Source organism: Anabas testudineus, chromosome 7 (assembly GCF_900324465.2).
Source record: "Anabas testudineus chromosome 7, fAnaTes1.2, whole genome shotgun sequence".
NCBI classification, from domain to species: domain Eukaryota; kingdom Metazoa; phylum Chordata; class Actinopteri; order Anabantiformes; family Anabantidae; genus Anabas; species Anabas testudineus.
Window position 1 is genome coordinate 17,234,636 of NC_046616.1, and position 22,409 is coordinate 17,257,044.

Below are 22,409 nucleotides of genomic sequence, written 5' to 3' on the forward strand. Positions count from 1 at the left end.
TTTACACTCTTCTCATCCACAAATAATATTGCTCTTAAAAACAATTATCCAACGCTCAACAAACCACAGGGGTGCTTTTTTATACGTATATTTTACTAAAATATTTAGCAGTTTATTAATCCAGCATAAAAATATGATACATCCATTCGTATTGTGTCCTGTTACATGGATACAAAAATACACAAGAGTAACATTAAATTAGCTTTTAAAATACTTCAAAGGCAAAACAAAAACAGTAGCACATGGAAAAAGAAAAGAGGCAGCTGTGGTAGGAGACATCATGGAAACATTACAAAGCAATTTATTCAGCTTTTACCACAGTGTTGTCATATGACATGTCGCCATCTGATTATGGGATGATATGTATAAGCAAAGACATTTGATTTATATATAAACTAGAAGAAGCTAGAGGTTATCTGCTGTCATTATTCATATTTTACCCACGTCTGGTTAAGATTAGGTTTCATTCATGTGGTATCATAAATATCTTTGTTTCCGCAAATGTTTTGTTTACACTTGGATGATAATGGATCCTTCGCAACCGCTGAACCATCTGGAAATACTGAATGGGTTTTCTCAGTCATGGAAATTAATGACATGTTCATTTGTGAGTTAAGTGCAAAATGAAAAACCTAACAATAAAAACAAACAAACATACTTTTTATGTGATCGCAGTGAAGCTGCCAAAAGGCAAATAGTCACTACACTTAAAGCTACTGTATTTTTTATTTATTACAACTGGCAAACTAAACTGCTCAAACCAATCATGGCAGGTAGGGGTGTATCTTCTGACACTTCTGAGAAATTAAAAATCCTGTCAGCTGTATAAAGGTCCATGGCGGCCACAGATCAGCTTCAACTGCTACAGCGAGTTGGCTGTGATGAAGACATAGATCCTGGCGTGGAAAGTGGTGAACATCCCCTGCCTCCAAAGTTTCATCTCCACATTAATTAGGAAATCCCTCGGACCTTCAACCTGCCGTAGCAAGTACAGAGCACCTGTGTAAGCGTTCAGCTTCCTGATGCTGAAGTAGTTTTCCTCATTTCCCTCCGTGATGCTGACGATAACATTGTCTCCGGAGTAGGCGGGAGAGGGTCCGATGCGGAAGATCTGAGCAGGGATGATGATGTTGGACTGAAAGCTTAGGTAGTAGTAGGTGATTCTTAGGGGGGAGTTTTGACACTCCAGATAGTTAGGACAGCTGATCCTCTCACAGCGCCTAGAAGAAACACAAGAAAGGTCAGTGAGGTTAGAGTGGGGCAGGCATTACACTGAACATGGGTATGGGTTTTAAACTCCTGTCATAACTTACGTGTTGGACACTTTGCGGTAGTTTGGCGGACAGTCGAGCGAGAGACAGCGGTATCCTCCTTGGAGGTTGTAGCAGGTCTCAGCTAGAGAGCAGTTATGGGCCCCTGTTTCACACTCATCGATATCTAAAACACACAGTTAACACACAATGGCTGCTTTACTGGCAGTAAGGGGGAAAATATGTTGTCACAGAACAACTAAAGTGGAGGGAAAAAAAGGCCTCTTTGCAGAGACACGTACTGTAAGACCAAAACTAGACTTTGTGTGGCTAAAAAATTGCTTAAGTAAAAAAAATAAATCTAATTAGCAAGACAATAATTTTAAGCCAATAAAGTTTTATAGACTGTGTAATTACTGAGGCACTGTAAAAGTACCTATTATATATATCTGAGCATAACCATTACTATACGCTCTACATAGAGTTAAATGGGAGCACAGCCATTTTAAAAATCTATTTCAGACCGGAACTCAACGAGGCACTCTTGCAATAAAGCAACTACTGTAAGGAGTGTGTTAACGTGTGGCTTCGTTGGGTGGAGGGTATTTACCTCTGCATGAGCGTCCATTTGGAGACATGGTGTAGCCATGTTCAGGACAAGCACACTGGTAGCTGCCTGGAACATTCACACATTTATAGGTGCAGAGGTGTCCGGTGCTTTGGGAACACTCGTTGATGTCTGGGTGATGGGAAAAACAAGCACAAGGAAGTACCTCGTGTAAAACTGACTCGCAAATGTGTCGGAAAAAACAGAGCCAGGCATAAACATGGTGTTTGTGATGTGTAATAGATCATGCCGCACCTTCACAGGTGTGCCCATCCTCCCTGAGGTAGTAGCCCTGTCTGCAGTAGCACTGGTAGGAACCGTAGATGTTGGCACACTCCTGACTGCATGGGCTGGCCAAACACTCATTCACATCTGGAGATTAGAGGTTAGAGCTCATTACTGTCACAGTTCACTTGATCAAAAGATTTTCAGTGTTTTTATCTCAACACACAAACACGTTGTGATTCAGTCGATTATGTCTTTACTGGTTCACGCCTGAAGGCACTAATACCTTTAACCGCCATCTGTGCTCAGCAACATGCTACGCACTGACCAACTTTACCATCGCGTCAGCTTAGAGAGCTTTTTATTCAAGCGCACACAGGCCAACAAACACATACAAACAGCCGTGCTTTAATTCGCAAATTTCACAAAACAACATGCGTCGACACGCTCACATGGATGCACACACACACACACTCATGCAGGCATACATTAACACACACACCTTCACAGTTCTTGCCATCGCCGGATAAGCGGAAGCCAGAGGTACATGAGCATTTATAGGAGCCTGGGGTGTTCTCACAGGTCTGGGCACACAGACGGCCAGGGTAGCGCCAACACTCGTTTACATCTGAGAAGAAGAAGCAGTGTCATCATACCTGGGTAAGAGGGTATTGCATTTGTGTGCTTTCACCCATGTGCGCGAGTGCACATGTGCAACCGAGCATGTACAAGTTTGTTGCCCTACATGACCCGGTACGTGTGCATTCCTGTGCGTGTTTGTGTGCATGTCAATGCGAGTGTGATGTCAAGGGACCAGCTGCCTGCTGATAGTCTAAACACTTGAGCAGAGTCCATTATCATGAGAGTCACAACACAGTGAATCACAAACAGAGAGAGCAGCAGCAGCAGCAGCAGGAGCAGGAGCAGGAGAGAGTCCTCTGCAGCAGGCAATGAGATCTGTAGCCCTGTGGCTACTGTAGGAGCAAGCAGCAGAGGCTGGAAAACAGCAGCAGCTCTCCTACCACAGAATAATAAACAGGAACAGAATAGGCTCACAAAGAAGAGGGGTGGCTGTACAGCGAGGGAGGAAAAGTAATGAAGGGTGAAATGAAGGGAAGGAGAGAACAGAACGAGCAGGAAGACGAAACACCAAAGTGCTCTTTTTCTCTTAAAATGTGAGCAGACTTGTGATGATGTATGCGATGTCCACTGCACACACCTACACACATCCTCCTGAATGAATCGTACTGATATCCTGTCTGGCATTCACATCGATAGGAGCCAGGCAGATTGCGGCACAGCTGGCCCTGTCCACATCGATGCAGACTGCTCTGACACTCATCCACATCTAGAAGATGCACATGAATGGAAAAGACACGGAAAAGTCAATAAAATCAAATGGCACATTCAGCACCTACAACTTTTACTGTTTCAAATCATTTCAATCATTACTGAATATATAAATATATTATTTAAAGCGGTACGTGAGCAAAAACTCAAGCCTCCTTTTTTAAAATGCAATGAAAAACAATTCTTACCAATACAGCTGGATCCATTGGGGCTGGCATGATAGCCACGGCTACACATCATCTTTCTTTGGCACATGTAGGATCCTGCTGTGTTGATGCAGTTAAATCCTGGACTACATGGCTGGGCCAAAGTACTACACTCATCAATGTCTGGAACAGGGGAGAGAGATAGAAGACAGCTAAAGGTGAAGGAAGATGTAAAAAGTGGAAGAACCCAAAAGTCACGAAGGCAGGGCACGAGAGCACAGAGGATAGCCACACTGTGATATCTAAGCGAACACTTTACCCGGTTTGTTATGCGTGAGTCTGACATTTTCTCAATTTCTTCATTTCTCAGAGCATTTCTTTTACACTTTTTACAGTGATGTTGGTTGCCTCGGCATGCCCCAGTTCCTGCCCCTGGAGGCTAATTCCACAACATCAGTTTGTACTGGAGGAGGACAGAAGATTGGCTTTTATCCACCCCTCTGCAGCCCCGAACAGCAACTTCTCTGATCTCCTGTCTGTGTGGCATTTAACCCCTCTGTCACTTCAGCCCTGCTGATTCACCTGCATGTTGTACAACCATGTGTCTGCACAGACAATGATTCACCTGTGGGGAAATTTCTCTTTGTGTACCTGTTCTGGTTCACTTGTCTGTGTTTGGGAACAAGATAGGCAATCTCTAAAACATAAATAAGACAGACGGCCTCATTACCTGTGTATCTAGGTAGATTGTGTATCACTGGTCTACTTTTTTAGATTGATGTGTAGTTATAGTTGTATTACTTCTAGAAAAGCTAGTACTTTTTTAGAAAATGATAAAAAACTTGCCAGTTTACTTGAAGCTTTATTTATCTGTCAAAGGTATAAAGAAAAGGATTTTCATTGTTTTCTCTCAACAACTTGCAGTTGGCTGCCCGCGGTTCAGATCTGTCTACTGCTGAAAATGTACTGTGCATCACAAAGAGACGAATCAGACAACAGTGACCAAAAACTCTTTTACACAGCAAGATTCAAAGCAAATAATCCCCATGCAAAACTGTAACATTTAACATCCTCAGTTCCCAAATGTTAAAAGAAAATGTAACTGAAGGAAAATGTGATGTAACACAGTGGTAAACAGGCCTCTGTCCCAGCGTTTGAGTGTGTTGCATGCATCAAACTCTAAATTTGCTTATATTCACTAAAGTAAATCAAGTTGGTCTGAGAAAACACTAGATACTTTTCAGTTTCAAAGCAATTAACAAATCACAGACTTTAGTTTTTTATTGTATTTCAGAAAAAGTGCCAAGTTCTCTGGTTGGCATCTAATTACTGAGTGAACACAACACGTCACATGAACCTCAGTCTTTTACTTAAGACTGAAAAACACTATTAACAGTGCTCTCATGGACAATGATAATTATAGAAGCACCTTGGTAAGAAAGAATATTTCTTTACCTTTGCAGTTTCCTTGTGCATCCTGGGTGAAGCCATCAGAACAGCGAGGTTTGGGGTTGCACCTAAACGAGCCCTCTGTATTCACACAGTCAAAGCCAAGCTCACAGTTATGGCTCCTCTCCAAACACTCATTGATATCTGTGGGGGAGATAAAGTAATGAAATGATTAACTGCAAATAAAGCACAAAAACATTAGTACTATCAATCTAACAGTCTTCTACGATGCATACTGCAAAAAAGATAGATGTAATTCCACATGAAGCCACTGGATGGCACTCTGGTTAAATGACAGACCTGCTGGTTCTCACATTCACTGTTGTTATCTACCACAAATCTCACTCTTTCGATACTCTAGAGGTCAATGAAGGATAACATTTGTATCAGGAATCATATCTATACTGATTACTCTCATTACAACAGAACATCCTGAATGAAAGCTCACTTATTTCATCTTGATGATTACATTGCATGGGTCAAAGCAGCAGAAGTCACTTGCACCAATGTCTTCCTGTGCCCTTTGCCAGTTCAACATTGCGGTAGATTCCCCCAGAGTATTCGAACACCTGCCTACTAAAGGATTCACCTCCTGTCAATCAGTCCTTCACATCTGTCGCCATGTTAACCAAAACTGGAGGTAAACTGCACATGTGCATGTGTGTGTGTGTGTGTGTGAATAATGCATGAGTGAGTGATGTTTTTGAACAGGTTTGCAGGATTTCAGCACTGTAATTGCTCTACAGAGGCCTAGATCAGTTCTGTCAGGCAGAACTGATCTTGGGGATAAAGAGAAGGTCTCTTAACGGGGGATAGTGATTGAGTATCTCGCTCCTGACAGAAGCCTGGCAGAGTTGGCAAGAGCTGAGTAAGCCCGACAGTGACAGAGAGAGAGAGAAGCCAGGAAGCAGGATAAATATGTGAGAAATTGGCAGTGACCTCCGGCCCAGTGGAAGCAAAGGGCTGAAGGAACCTGGAACGCTCAAAGAGTTCACATGCTTTGCTTGTATGTAAATATTTAATCCCCTAAACCCTTTTTCTTGTTATACTATCTTTATTTAAATGCTTGTGGCTTTGCCACTACATGTGTTAGATGTGTTAACAAGACATGCCACATGTTGAAATTGAGAATTGAAATGAAAAAAACAAAAAACAAATAAGTTTGGCAAATATGAAATGACAATGTGTCTGTGACATCCGTGCATTCTTTTAAGTGCATAACAATGAAAGAAGTGGTCTGTTTTTTTTTTTTTAAGATCCTCTAAAACCCTCTGTTAAGAAGCCAATATTGGGGCAAGATTGCACTGAATTAATTCCCATTCTTAAGTGAGTCATTGTGTTGAGAGAAGGCAGAGGAACACAGTTTTTCACCGTGTGGTGACTTAGTTTCATTTGTAACAGAAGTTAAAACAGGAGTTTCATTACATGCTCTTAATAAGCCATGAATAGGGAATAGGTAGCACAGAACAAAGATGTTTTTCTCTCACCACTTACTGTTTTCTATGTCCTGAAGTGGCAGCTGTTTGGAGGCTTACCACTAAACATACTTTCAATTTAAATGCTCATTTTGCCTGATTGAACATCCTTTAGGCTCACGAGAAGCTGCACATTAGCTGGGTCTCCTTGGCTGAGCCCGCAGAAACCCATCTGCAGCGGCAAACAGCACATCTAAAACTCATCTTAGGGGGTGTTATTCCTGAACATCACTGCTGCTTTATGAATGAGACCTCAGCACACGCTCTTTTTATGGTGCATGGAAATAATGAGACGTATGGGGAGGTTTACTATTGCATCTGAAAGTCGGGGACCACATCAGGCAACTATGCATACTGAGAGCAAGCAAATGCCATGAAAATAACTCACGGCAGTCATAATTCTTATTCTTTCTTGGTCGTGTGCACATGTGAAATGTGAAATATTTAAAAAATCTCAATACTCTCAAGGCTCAAAGCGATTGTTTGCCTGAAGCATGAGCTTTCCTTACATTGTCAACATGCAGTAATACAAGTACAAATACCCCTCCTGATATTTATAGCATATTCAATTCTTTTCATTTCAATTAGATTCATTTATATAGCTCCAAATCCCAACAAAAAACATCCCAAGACCCAGAATTATATGGGAAATATATACAATATAGACTCATATAGAAAACCTTACAAATCTCCCCACTGACCAAGCTCTAAGCAACAGTGGAGAAGAAACGAATACCTTGACGCTGCTTAAATTGTTATAAGTGGTGCTTTACCATTGCAAACGTTGTTCCTGATCTGGTATCCCGGGGGACAGGTGATCATCCTCTGACAGCTATAACTCCCTGCAGTATTCACACAGCGCTCATTGAGCTGGCAGGCACGTGCAGACAAACACTCATTTACGTCTGGATGTTTGAAAAAATAATTTAAAAAAAAAAGTGTCAGTGAGAAGAAAGTGAACAAATAACAAGTGCATTGTAGAAGATGTTGGATGAATAGGTTTAGGAAAAAAAGCAGCCAAGGAGATGTACACACACACACACACACACACTGTGGTCTGTGTGTAGAGGCAGATTAAAGAGACAGGTCGGACACTCCTCTGAGAGAAAGATTAGGGGCAAGGCCACTGGGTACAACATCTACACAATAAGAAATTTGTCACCACACTGAGCCACTTTCTGTGTCACTGCCACGGTTTGCTGCTGTCAAGCAGGAGACAGACTAGTGGTTATGGCTTGACTTAAAGATATATCCCCAGGAAGACAGCTTAGACACTTAGAGCAGTAGTTGATCGGCCTCATGATAAAACACACAGCCCACCACCATTCTGAGTGGCATGAATAAGGGCATATATGGAATGCAGGATAGGATTGTGGATAGTTGGGATAATCCCTCTGTTAGATTCAGTCCAGGACATGATGAGAAAAAAGGTCTCCCATTCATGTCCTTTTTTTGTCTGCACCACAGTTTGTTACTGAGAGAAAAGGGGATTAGAGCCGTATCTCCCCTGCAAATCTAGAGGCGCTGATGAGAGAAAGAGACAAATCAGTGGCAGACGGTCTTGCCAAGAAACTCTGCTCAACTGGAACCAAGCTCCTCTGGCGATAGATGAAAACTGGAATGAGGACTGACATTATGAGGCCTTTTTCACTTGTATGGTTGCACAAAATTTTCCACATGCTGCCCTGGTGTGATGTAAGAAAATGTTTTCTGTTTTATCAGTCGGTTTTAGTTGCTTACCTTCACAGGAGCGTTCGTCATTCCCGAGGGAGAATCCTGGGGAACAGGAGCATTGTGGCCTTCCTCCCACCGGGGTGCAATGTTGCTCACAGGGGTTGTTTCCTGAAGATAATACGACGTAATGAGGTTAAACGAAATATATTGGAGTTCTAAGCCGCACACCGGTGTGAAAAGGTGAAACAGAGGAGAGCTTTCTGACTCTGTGTGAGAGACATAATGCTATTTATTGCACTGTCGATACATGTTGATCCCTGAGGTGGTTCCATTGTTTTTCCTTGTATTTCCACATTATGGTGGACCTCCACCCTAGTGTCATGGAAACCAAACCAAAATATATTAATAAATAAAATGTGACCCTGCACAGATTATGATATGGACAACTTGTGGGAATGAGTGAGTGATGCTGAAAACAAACTAACCTTTGATACAATCTCGCCGCTTGTGTTTGACATTTGCAGCACAATTACCTTTCATGGAAAGGGTGAGTTGGAAATAATAACGTTTCAGTCTACAACAGCCGGGTCTGGCCTCTCCTCTAAACATATTGGACTACATCAGCATGCATGCTCCGGTCTGATTAAGATGTAAGGATGAATGAAAGTGTTTATTGTGAGCTGGCAGGCGTGCAGCTCTTTCTTTCCTCATTAAGCTGTATGTTTCTAACCTTCACAGGGATTGGGTGGTGCAAGGGGCTGGGAGGGAGGCGTGAGGGGTGAGGTGGCCTCCACCGTTGCTCTGTCATCTTCCTTCAGTGTGTTCTCCTCACCCGCCATCTCTGCAGAAACACGAATAATCTCAGGAGTGATGAATTGCAGTGTAACCAGCAATTTCACCTTCCCGTCCACTGTGGTCTTAGTTAGAGACCTTGTGCAATTTGTGCATCTTCCTCCAGTGATATGAGGCTCGTGGCTACAGATGAAAGTTGTAATAGTAGAGCAGGTGAGACAGGAAAGAAAACATCGCCTGCAGACACTTGGTTTTATTAGTGAGCCCCATCCCATCACTGTAATTTGCTAAGAGCTCTGGCATTAGTATCCTGTTGAGACAGGCTTGTAGACATACTTGTGTTGGTGAAAGCCACTGTGGATTAACGTTTGGTACAGTATCACACAGGCATTACCTTTGACTTAGTGAAAAATGTGTTTTTAAAGACAGCGAAAATGTGTTGTGCAGCTGAAAGGTTTTTTGACAACAGCAAAAAATGTGATTAGTTTGAACAGTGCTGGCAGTGCAGGAAAAGGATGTTAGCATGTGATTAGACTATTTGACTATTATTAGGCAGTATCGGGCCTTGCAGACAGGAAGGACCACAAAGAGACCACGGAAAATAATGCTTTGTGAATGTGCAGACAAATTACAACAAATGGGGTCTTCCTGACAGGAATGTGGACTGTAAATCATATCTCAAAGAGAAAATGGCACAGAGAGTTGCTTTCCTGTATCCTGGCATCTCTGGAAATATCTGTTAGCACCGTGTGACAAAGCATGAGCGGTGGCCTTCACTGTACCTTGTGCACAAGTGAAAGCGTCCTCCTGCAGCACGTATCCAGGGAAGCACTCACACCGGTAAGAGCCCGGCGTGTTGACACATCTGTGGTGGCAGATGTTGCCCTCATATATCAGGCACTCATCCATGTCCTCCACCTCCACTGCATTCTCCCTATCCTGCTCGTCACCAATGGAGAAGGCCTCTTTAGGGTACAGGCTGTCAGACACTACAGCACACGGAGAGAGTGGCTGATATTCTCACAGTCAATGAAATGTTATATTTGCTGTATGAATAACTACATCAAAAGCTACACTGCAGCCACAAAGATAAGGATGATATCTGCTCTTGCCTGTTTTCCTTGTAATGTTTATTTTTACAGAGATAAGTGCACAGCATCAACCGCTGCCACACACCACATAATTCGTACACTAAACAAGTTAGCGACGCCCTATCCTTGAGGGGCTGATAAAAATACACATGCAGGACAACAAGATGTATAAAATAAATCAATAGAAACTACATAAAAGTGATGACTGATGCCTTTGTTCTCGCTTTGTATTTGTGTTACCAAAATAGGCCTTGTTGAATTTCTTACGTTGTGCACACAGCAGTGTTTATTCCAGGGTCGGATAGAAAGTGTTTGGCACCATAAAGTAACCATAGAAGAAAATGTATTAATGCCAAAGACCTAATAATCTATAATCACATGACCGATCACTCTGTAACAACAGGTGCACCTTGTCTCTAAAGTGATTTCAGCTGATATCGAGACAGCAAGAATCTGTTAAAGAGAGCTTTTAACAGCAGAGTGGTTCACTGAAACAGAACAGCCAGGCAGACAGGTATTACATTTCTTAGAATTATAGTAGAGAGGTGAAATGGGCTATTATACCATGTTGTGCGAGACCAACAAGGTGGACCATTTTTCAGGAATGTTACTAGTATACTGCAAAGGGAACAGATTGCCTTTGGTTTAAATCAGTATCCCTGGCAGTGCACTGTTTTACTGGTATTACTTTCCTCACACAACAATATCCCTTCCCTTGGCATGAAAAATGCATTTCAAGATTATGCATTTGTGTGTGAGAACATTTATTGATTATACCTTTTTCTGGCGGTGGAGTGGGGTTGAGAGCAGGTCTCTCTCTGACGGCATGCCATCCGCCCTGATTACCAGCCCTCCACTCTTCCCCCCTGCAGCAGGTTAGAAAGACATGTCTGCACTGGAAGCCCAGGTACTGGGGGGCTTCGCAGTGATGCGCCTCACTGCGGAATTGGAGCCCCAGGGAACAACAGTCACAGCACTCCTGCAGGCCACATGGGGAGTTTTTACACATGTAAAGGTAGTTAGGGGAAGTGTATTTATACATTTTGATCATTACAAGTCTTAAAAGCTGTACACTTGTTCACAGCCTCTCACAAACATCACTACGAGTCCATAGGGCAGGGTGAAACGCTGACGTAATGGCTGCCGTGATACAGTGCGGCTGTAGATAGCATTATGTTGTTTAACCTACAGGGGCCCCACAGAAAGCTGGTGAAAGCTAATATTTAATAGCACTGTAGTGCAGCAAAGAGTCAATAATGGCACCTTGCTGCTCAAGGGCTTCTGAGCAGTTAAGCATCATTCAACACACACGTCAGATGACTTTGGTAATAAGAAAAGAAAAATAATAGAGGTACAGGGTCATCATGACTTGGCTCTCGTTGGCTTCCATAAAAAATGACTCCTGCCCACAGAACCACCGCTACTGTTTTACAGCATCAATTAGCACGTTGTGTTTTCACAATTCTTCAGAGGTCACACAGTTGACATCTGACATTTTCAAATGCTGAGGTCTGCAGATGAAGATAGCTTTAGTTGCCCCGAATCATGTTGTCTCAATTAAAAAGGTAATTAAATAGCAGGAATTTGCACCATACAAATAAGCCTCAGAGGATGAAGAATAAAGTTGCTCAAACACTGCACACAGGTGTTTACCGGCTACAGCCTAGTACCATCTGCACGTTTTCAATTCCACTGTGACTAATGATAATGCCAGTTGCTAATAGGCTTAATTTGAAATTTACAGTGTCATTAAGTTTGACTGTGAACCCAGTGAACTGTGTTTGCCCTTTGCTGTGGTGTCTGGTCACAGTTACTTGCCTTGTGCGAATTAATCCCACATTTATCACCATCTCCACACATACTTTCTGCTCTGGCTGCGTTAATTCCAGCCAAACACCGCCTTTCTCTCAGGGAGCCGAGGCAGCACTGTTGTTGGGCAGTCCTGGCAGGGAAAGGCACACAAACGCGTTTCAGCATCATCTGTGGCTCAACAGCAACAACCAGTGGGTTGACTGTTTTAGAAATGTGTTAGAAATAGAAATATTAATAATTTACCAGTCAAATCTCTGAGCACCACACAGTGTTTCCAAAGAGGAGTGAACTTGCATGTACTCACTTAAATCCACTATCAATAGTCAATATTATACTATTAAAACTACCTGAGTTGATTTACAGCACGTTGAAAGATAAATGATGTGGAGAGGTATGTAATAATGGTCTTACCAGCAGATGGAGTGTCTGTCTTTTATGGGTGGCTCCATGCTGTTGCACTGACCATTAGCTGAAGCCCATTTCTCCCCCGTCTCACAGCAGGTCTTCACAAGCTCCTTGGCCGACACTATAATGAAACACAAACACCCAGCACCAGATTTATACAATGTGACTTGAGCAGCAAGAGGATAGGTAACAGTTACGGTCAGAGCATCCCATCAGTGATTGGCTGTAGAAAACAGCATATTTAGCGGTGTTAGACTGCATCTCGCCTCATAGAAACAGACTTAGAGCTGGTTCCAGACTACACGTTGAGAATAGCAAGTATCTGTGTTTTTCTTCTCAGACTTCACTGGGTAGAACAAGAACGAAACCAACCTCAAACTCTACAAAATTACCTTAAGAGAAAAATTGTCCTTTCAGTTATGTCCGGGCTAATCTGAGCTGGAGCACAGCGAAAGAATAACACATTAGTACTTCATTTTAAACTGGGTCAGTGAACAGACAGAGGAAAAACACATTATCCAGTTTATGGGGAAAAAATTTGTGAAAAAAAAAAAAGATTTCAACGTGATGATATTGCTCGAGAAAAAGTAAAGTAGTCACCGAAGTTGCTGCAGTTTGTCTGCACAACATGATCTTTTTGAAGGTGTCACAAGAACAAGCAAAAATCTTAACAACGTCGGGCACAGACGTCTACGAGTGTCCAAGGTAATTCTAGCATTTTTACTTCCACTTTCCTTTTATTTTTTGTTGAAATACATCTCCCCTGGCTTACACAGTTAAACCAAAGCAATTACTCCGAGGAGAGAAAGTGATGGAAGCAGTGTACATAATTTAAAGGTTTAGAAATGAGAAAATCTAAACCTTGAAAGGAACAATAACTCTTAAATACTGTATGTAACTACAGTATATGTACCAGTTGTGTAGTTAAAAACTCCCTTTGAACCCTTTAGAGTGAATGTATATGAAAAGACAGACAGCATAATTATTCATCCTCCTTCTTTTGCTTCCTATTCATTTTCTCCAGGTGGAATCAGTTCACTCATCACGGAGATTGCATGCATTTGCTCCATGTGTCCGTGCAGAATGTGAGTTGAAGTGATGGTGTTTTCAAAGGATGTAGCACATGCAGTTGTTTAGGAGGGAGATTTTCTTTCACCATAATAGCTTCTGAGGATGAGAAGAGTGGTAAACTATTTTAACCGTGCTATATCTGCGTCTAACTAGGTCTCCTCGTGTCTTTTGGACAGACCTTCTAATTAAGCCTATATATTGTAGTAATGTGTTCCATTTAGCTGTGCAGTAATTAGCTCAGTTGATTTATTGTGCTTGCACAATGAAGATCTAAAATATACACTTGAGAAGTAGTGAAGGACTATCTCTGTGTTCCAGACCTGTCATTATAGTATATTATTATACTAGCATTGACACCAGATGCTTTGCTTTTGTCCAAATCCAAAACTAGTGACATCACATATTTTGAAAAATCTGAAGCTGGGCAACTCTCAACATGTCTGGAGGTGTCATAAAGCAGCACCCTGCCACTAATCAGGGCTCGTGTGCCTGTTCTTTCAGCAGTGATTTACAATACAGGTGGGCTGAAGGGAACAGGACCAACGCTGTGAATAACAACACATGCCAAGGGTCTCCGACATCCAAACTTATGTGGTTGAACATGTCAGATGATTGATGCTGAAAGCTTAAAAGCATGTCTGGGGTTCAGTGCGTCTGTATGTGTGTTTGCCTGTGTTAAGCTCAGGAGGGAGTGACACAGTGTTCTCACCTTAAACATACTTTCAGAGGTTTTTGTGTCTTTGGAAACACATAATCACTTTCCAGCAACAGCTGTAATGCACGCTGTAATTCCAGAACGACCAATTCAGGTTTCAATTATTGACAACTTACGTCTTAATCCTCCTGGGATTCTGAGCCAACAATTGTGTGATCCGTCTTTTCTGGGGTTATAGTTATGATGCTAACCCAAAAGGGTTTGTATATGTCTTTGATGGTTTTACACAGTAACCTCCAATCATACCACCATATGTTTAAATAACCTGAATGAAACTCTAAAACAAATACTGTCAGGATTAGTAAGTATTGGTGGGTTGAATTATTACAGCGTGCGTGTAGTTTGTATTTCTTAAGATGCCACATGTGTTTTTGCAGCACCATGATGTTTTGCAATGTTTCTGCCATATCAGAAACAGAGGCTGTTGCATATTAAAGCGGTTAAAGATTATTCTGCTGCACGCCTCCAACCAATTATTCTCCATTGTCCTGTAATTATTTTCTTGCCTGTTTCCCATTGTGTTATAATGCCTTATACATTACGAGGTGTGTTCACAGACCAGAACTCAAGAAATGTGTCCATTCCTTGCCAGAGAAAACCCCTGATTTAGGACCTGATGAATGAAAATAACACCGAGGGATAATATTACCTAATTGGTTTTGAAGTGTAATACGTCCCATAGATATAATCATTTCTAAGTTTCTTCATTAGAGATGATCACTTCAATGAAGCATACATGAGAATAAGAATTAATAATAAACATTGTGTGCTGCAGTTGGAGGAAATGTTTAAAGAGAAAACATGAATGACTACTTATATAAAATGACTGAAAATATCTGCATTTGCTTGCGTGACAAATGCAGATGAGTGCAGGAGGCAGATCTGTTATTATGCCACAATTTATCACCTCTCTCTATCTCTCTTTACTTATACTGTGGGTCTCTTTAAGCGCAGTGTCCTTCATCTGGAGCAGACATTTTTCTTTTTCATAAGCACGCGGGACATGTGGATCAGGCGGTTTTTCAGTAAGTACATGCTGTGGATGGGAGACGTGCCAAAATTCCTGGAAATGACCTGGAAGGCACCCCAGATTAACCCGAGTGTTATCTTCTTCAAAACTAATCTTCCCAGTAATAGTACAGTAGGAATGTATTCTCTCAATGCCACCTCTGGAATTCACCCTTCCTTTAATCCTAAGGAAAATTATACATTTGTCTTCCCACTCCCAGAGGCAGCATGTTGTTGTTGACAGTCCTGTTGATACAAACAAGAGCTTGAGCTTATTTCTATGCTTCAGTCATGGGTTATACCAACGTCCATCCATGTCTTACATTGTGGTTGGTTAAGTAGGAAGGATAGTTACTGAGAGGAGCATGTGTGGAGGTGTGCTCCAGATGAGGTGATTGCTAGAAAGTTTGGGAAAGCAGCAGCCTCAGACGGGAGGCGGGTAATCACACAGGCTCATGAGGGAGTAGTGAGTAGCGTCTGGCAATCAAGCCCCAACAGTGGTCTCATTCATCACATGGGTATTATGCTGCTCACAGGTAGAACCCCACAAGAAATCCTATACCAGGTCCAGCCTATCTTCAGAAAGCCTAAACAATCCCATCCCCCCTCTGAGCACACATTGCGTCTGGTTGGAATGAGAGAGGACAAAAGAGCAGGAGTCTTTGACGGAAAGAAAAAAATAACATTTGCTTTGGACTATATTCCACAGCAAAGCACCCCATTTCTGTTTAGTGAAAAATGATTGTGTTGTTGTTATTCATGCTTTATCTTTTCCTCTCCAAATAACTTTGGCATTCTCAGCTAATGGAACTGATAACAGTCATTTGTAAAGGCCCTTATCAGGTGGGTTTTTGCCTGTCTGTGCTTCAACATGTCACTGCTCTGGAGAACTTCCCTCAGTCCAATGACCTCCACCAGTGAACCCTCAAGCTGTCGTTCCAACCTGCAAACCGAGTAGCCAGACCGGTTAGTTCAATCTTCTTATCCCTGGAGAAAAACCCATACTTGTCAAACTCTCTACCATGAAGCTAGAATTTACAATTGAATAGCTGGATTTCATCCTAATTCATTTATGGATGGCGTGGAAAACTTCTGAAGACACCTCTCATAGCAAATACAGTGGCAACATAAAGTATGTGAACCTTTGAAATGTCATGGTTTTCTGCATTGATTTGTCATAAACATGATCTGATCTTCATTTAAGTATTAACAAATACCCTGTGCCAAAAACAACAAAACCAAAAATTTGTTATTGAGACAATTAATTGAGAACAACCATAAAAACCTCAGTGCTAGTGAAAAAGTCACTGTATGTCTTTTTTCCCTGGGTAAATAAAGAGTTTCTAAAGACCAGAACTGAGTCTATAATGTTCTGTAACCAATTGCATCATGGCAACAAATAGTCCATTTTTAACTTATATTCTCCAGCTTCATGCTGGTAAATGGCTTTGGCAGGTGTGCCGGTTCACTCCAACCTCACGTATGCATTCATCATACACTATGCATACCTAGAGAGGCCAAGTGCTGAAAGAAAAGAAAAGTCCTGACAGGTCTCCACAAAACCCATGGTGTTGTAAAGTAGGCTAACCACACATCTTAGGGACTGCAGTTTGCTGGACAAGACACCACGAATAAGAAAAGTGTCTCAAAATCCTGAACATCATCATGTGCTAATTCAGTTACTGAAGTGGTTATGAGGATGAATTAATATAACAAAATACATTTCAGTCCTTTATTATTTCATTCACTCACATCTTGGGAGAAATCAGAGACTACTTTATGCCACAGGGCTATTTAGTATGAGGAAAGTTATGATCTAATCTGGTTTTCTTTGGCGGCAAGTTTATTAATATCATGAATAACATTATTACAACACTATTAAAGCCAAAATAACACAGGTTTGGCATTTGTATGTTTTTTTTTTTTATTTATTTATAGGAAAACTGTGACTAAACTTCCCATTTGGAATAAAACATTGTGAATTTTCTCATATTTTCCTGTGCAGAGTAAGTCATCGTCTTGACATCCTAAGAATCACTTCGTCATCTGCTTTCGATCTCAAATTGGCCTATGTGCCTTGAGGAGGCTCTCCTTGAGAACATGCTGATTATCACATGAAGGATACTGGCAGGAGTGTACTACTAGTATACTAGGTTACCAGAATAAAGTAGCGAGCAATGTCACTGTTTCACATGGTCTTACAAGATGTATTCGATGCACTAGAAACATAATCATGTAAACAGGGAACCAGGCTACTTACAAACCTCAGGAGAAATAAATATACTGTTCTCTCAACCTCAGTAAATGAAAATGTCTATATACTAACTATAGTTTTTTTTCTTCTGAGTAAGGTGGATAAATGCTATCTTGGGAAAGCAGACTTTCCATGGACTATTGTTTTTCCTGGCCCAGTGCCAGCATGAATAGAGTAATTGTGAATTCCTTGTCAAAAGACAGGATGCTAGAGGAGAAAAAGGAAGATGTGCTCTGAAAACGTAAGGGCCTAACAATGTCTTTACTAGCCTATAAATCATCCCACTGTGAGGTATGTGTTGCAGGAGTCAAAACTGGTTATGTTTCAGATTTCATTTTGACCGGTTTCAATCCCTACAACAACACAGGTCGGGATTATGTAAAACTCTTTAATAAATGCAAACTTACCTTCTGTATCTTCTGCCTCGTCCTGAGACTGATGCTTAGGTAGGGTTTGGGGTTGTCTTTGAAACTGATCGTGACCATTCTCGCTCATCCTTATTGGAGTTCTGCTGGTGGTTCTTGACTGTATTGTGGAAAACCGCTCCTCTTCACTGAGCTGCCTGTGCTCCAGTGAGGCCTTTTCTTGTCCTTTACGACCAACAGAATGGGAGACGCCATGATTTCTAGTGTGACTGCCTTCACTGTGTTTGTGCCTACCCTCCTTGATGGCATGGACAGTGGATGCTGTATCCTTTAAAGTGTCCTGCACCACTCTGATTCTGTCACTGTTTTGTTTAATGGTCCTTTCAGCAGGTTCCTCCTCTGACATGTGGCTTTCTGTGGTCACTCTCTGTGTGGTTGTGGCTGTTAGTAATGTTGAGGTTATAATTGGGTTTATGTGATGTGTGACCTCATCCTCTGTGTTCCTCGCGGAGTTTGGGCTTTTTTTTGCTTCTCGTAGCTCATGTCTCTTGTCATAATTTGAGCTGAAGAAAGCAGAGCTTGAGTCTGGGTACATCGGTGGTACTGTAGTAGATTCCAGTGGTTGGGCCAGATTCTGGACAGTGGAACTGGTTGGCCCTGCCAGTGTGTAGTCATAATCCTCTGTGCCAAAAATGGGTGGGTCCTGCTTATACAGTGGTAGAGTGTTTCCCAGTGTCAGCTTGGAAAATGGTTCTACGGGACTGTTTTGACGACCGATAATGTCTCTCGTGGGATCGCTGTTCTCAGTTTTCACCCGCATGGGCCTATCAACCTGATTAAGGTCACAGCCAGGGATAGGTGAACACATTAACCTTCCACCTTTAATTGGACAGTGGCATACCTGGCACCGGTCCATCTGAAAGGAGTGTCCTGCTTCGTACTTCTTGTTGCCATGGGTACAGCCAATTCGCCTACATTGCTGACATCCATCTGCAGGTTGTAAAATTTCAATGCAGTTGGGGGAGATTTCAGGACATGGAATAAAATGACAACTTATCTTTCCTCCTCCCTGGGGACAGGAGCATTCAGTGCTGCCGAAATCTACAAAGTAAGATTCCCCCTCTGGGACTTTCCCTTGTTGAAAGCCTGCTTGTACACAGTCATAGTACTGGTAGCCCTCACAGGTGCAGCCCTTTTGTATGCAGGTGGGACAGCAGGCACCCATCTTTAAAACTGTTTCAGAGCAGTTCTGCAGGACAGGACAGTCCACGCCTGTGCAGTCCTTCTGGCTTAGACAGACGTCCATGCACAGAATCATCCAGCATAAAAACAATGCTGCCCTTTGAATGTTCATTTTGCACAAAAAGTCACTTCTTCACGGTAAACTACTCCTCTGATTAGATTTTATTCCAGCTGAGATTTATTTTCTTTTTACCCTGTGAAAGTAAACAGTAGTTAATGATATATTTACAGTGCAAAAGTTGTCTGGCATTCAACTTGATAACACAACATTGTCTCATGTGTTTTTTGGTTTGTTTTCACACACATTACAACAAACACATGTCTTAACTTAATAACCTATCTGCTTTATTTGACAACTTGCCAAATATACAGTTTTTCATGACTACTCTTTTGGCTTCACACGGGATAAAAGCCAGGGTAAGGATAACTGAAGGAATAATGTGCAATTATGTGCAATAATAAACTAACAAAATTGTAAGTTGAAGAAAAAGCAATAATGAAATAACAAAAACCTTCCTGCATGATTTATGAGAATGTTATAATTTGCCATAAAAAAACTGTGTGTTGATTTTGTTGCACCGATACGTGCTTGTCTGGGTTTTCAATTTGCAGCATGTGCATTCTCAAAAACTGTTGTTGTTAATATCTGCCTATAACTGCATGATATAGGCATACAGCTAGCAGAAGTAAGATTATCAGTAAACCAGACATATTAACAAGTAGAAAGTCATATAAAGTTATGCTGAATACATTTAATGGGATTTCTTTGTGTATCATCCTGTGCAGAGACAGAGAGTCTGCACAAAGTGAAAATATGATAGGCTTGATCCTCTGAGTAAGTGAGGTGACTTCAAATCAGAAAGCGGACTGAAAACCAGGTGTTTTCTATTTAGGTTTTCCAGCTTTTTTTTTCTAGCTGCTTATATTTGTGCCAACTGCAAGAGACTTATGTGACATTCAATGCTAAAAAGTCTGACAAAGTTGTCTTTAGACATTTCTTGTTTATGCGTAGTCTTTAGCAAGGATTTGAGAGGCACTGCTATTGTTATCACTCTTTTCCTAAATGCCCTAAACTCAAAGTCCTTGGAATACATTCCCACCAATAGAGGGGCAGGTGTTCACAGAAACAGCCTTCACTAGTTTACATGTCTGTACTGTAAACTGTAACTGTAAACTCTAGGCCTACAGATATCAATTATGCACTGACATTAGGAAATTGTTTCCAGCTGAGCACAACATGCAGTGCATCTATTTAAAAGAGATAGAAAAAAATCATTTAGAGGCCACCAACGTGATCAGAGAGAGCTCACCAAAATAAATTTTACATCTGGAGCCCTGTTTTCTTTTTTATAATTCATGCCAAGTCACAGTCCAACACCGTGCCTTTGCAGCGTTGCAGCTCCGTTGCTTTGGACATCCGACATCAATGATGTCTTTGTGTGCTATGGGCACAAAATCATTTTTATCAGATCTTGCAGTCTTTCTGTTATGGTACTTTAACCACCCCTAACATCACCGAAACCCACACTGAGGGCAACATTCATAGTGAGTAAAATGGAAAATGTGAAAAGGGGCACTGGGTGACAGGGAAAAGTGATGGAGGGAGCATGAAACTCGAGCAGCTTTTAGGACCTTGAAACTAGTTTTTTTATTTTTTTATTTTTTTTTTCAGCCATCAGCTCAGAGAATGTCCCACAAAGCATTTCAAACAAGCGACTGTGTGCCTTGCTATTCCAGTAGCCAAAAACTGACCTTCATCCTTTTCCTCCCTGTGACACACGCGCGTATAGGCGCACATCCACATGTGCAGCTACACTTTGGCCGCATCTATACCTCAATACACGAAAAAATGAGCTGAATATGAATGAATTAAAGAGGGAGTCGCCTATTTGTGAAAGCATATTTGAATTAAAGAGCACACTTACTAAACTGAGCGCGTCAGGATTCAGTCATCTGTCACTGTGTCACTAAACTATTTTACGCGCGCTGAATTTGACAGACTTGGAGATGAATTCAACGCTCGGACTTCACGGTGCTACAGTCACAGTTCCTTGGATTGATTTAAAACACCTCTCAAAACAATCAAACATGTGATAGCCTTATTCTGATCGCACAACGCATTATCCAAATATAAGTTAAAAGTTGGAATCTAAATTTGGTGTCAGTGCAATGACATCAAGAGGTTTGATTCATAAAAGCCACGCTGCCTACCTTCTGTCTGTGATCTTGCAATGCAGCTGTACCCTCAATGAAAACCCGGGCTGGAAGTTTATGTCCTGACTCCGACTTGGGAGGATGGGAGCGTCCTCTCTGCTTTTTTTTTTTTTTTTTTTCTAGGGAGGGCGGGACAACTGCAGCTCTTTCGAAATTATGTATGTGCTTTCCCGTTGTACATTAGAGTCATCCAAAATCCAAGAAATGTCTATGTCAAAATATGTGGCTCCAGGAAACACATTGCAACGCAGTGATTCAAGAATTCCTAAGCATATTGTGTAAAAGTCCAACTTTACTGCTTTGTTGCGTGTGTGTCTGTGCAGGTTGTGTGGTCACTGTTTAACCTGACAACAGCACCCCCTCCAAATTATTGACAGATGATCACTTCAGGCAACACTGGTAATTAAAATACAAGCATCATGGGACATCACATGCTGAATCTTTGTCAACTGAGCTTTTTAAATAGTCAATACGACTGAAATTTGATATACTACAATGCAAAATCAATAAACTTTGACTGAATAGAACCAGTGTATCTTTTGTCTTTAACATTTTTAACAGTTATGTGCAATACAAAGAGACACTGGGTGGCACGTGATCAGGGAATTTAAACTGCGAATGAATGGGACCATAAAGAACATGTTTTTTTTTAATATTATACTAGATATTATACCTACTGGCTTCATAAAGTCATGTTATCTTTGATAACATTTGAAAAAGGAATGCACAATGACATCTTTAGTTATCTTCACAATCGTATTTTGAGCACTGTACCATGTTTGCTGAGCATGTCAAGTAAAGACCTAGACTCTTTGCATTAAAACACATCTAGACAACTTTATATGACTATTTTGATTTGACAGAAGCATCACTGGTGTGAGTGAGTACCTTTGAGTGAGTGCCTTTCTGTGTGGGGGTGTGCATGTTCTCCCTGTGTCTGCTCTGGTTTTCTCCGGATACTCCGGCTTCCTCTCACCTGCAAAAGTTGGTGACTCTAAATTGCCCATAGGTGTGAATGTGAGTGTGAAAGGTTGTGTGTGTTTGTGTGTCTAACCCTTGAGTGGACAAGCAGTTAAGAAAATGAATGGATGGATGGACATTAGCCAAGTGAAGTTGGCTGATCCCCAAGAGGCTGTTGTCACTTTTTCTGTGCAGCCCTGCCCTGTGGCTCCTAAGATGCACCCAAGAAACACCCATCTGCTTCTGGCTCTCTCAGAATGGAGGACAAGCAAAATCACCATCAATGGAATTAAGCCTTTCATCC

At 41.6% G+C, this 22,409-nt stretch overlaps 1 protein-coding gene across 2 annotated transcripts; it reads right to left on the minus strand.

Annotated features, from left to right (window-relative positions):
- On the minus strand, positions 1-21,222 carry LOC113167587 (fibulin-2-like). 2 transcript variants are annotated; one of them, XM_026368343.1, is made up of 17 exons: positions 21,143-21,222; positions 17,732-19,125; positions 12,283-12,397; positions 11,878-12,001; positions 10,837-11,038; positions 9,751-9,957; positions 8,907-9,017; positions 8,243-8,344; positions 7,276-7,407; positions 5,034-5,171; positions 3,621-3,761; positions 3,302-3,430; positions 2,585-2,710; positions 2,113-2,229; positions 1,861-1,989; positions 1,314-1,437; positions 1-1,220 (listed from the first exon to the last, which is right to left on the minus strand). In XM_026368343.1, exons 2-17 carry the CDS (start codon positions 19,041-19,043, stop codon positions 863-865), a joined length of 3,567 nt encoding a protein of 1,188 aa, XP_026224128.1. In that variant the 5' UTR covers positions 19,044-19,125; positions 21,143-21,222; the 3' UTR covers positions 1-862. The 2 variants fall into 2 exon arrangements, with proteins under 2 accessions (XP_026224128.1, XP_026224129.1); XM_026368344.1 differs by lacking the exon at positions 7,276-7,407.
- Positions 21,223-22,409: the final 1,187 nt, after the last annotated feature.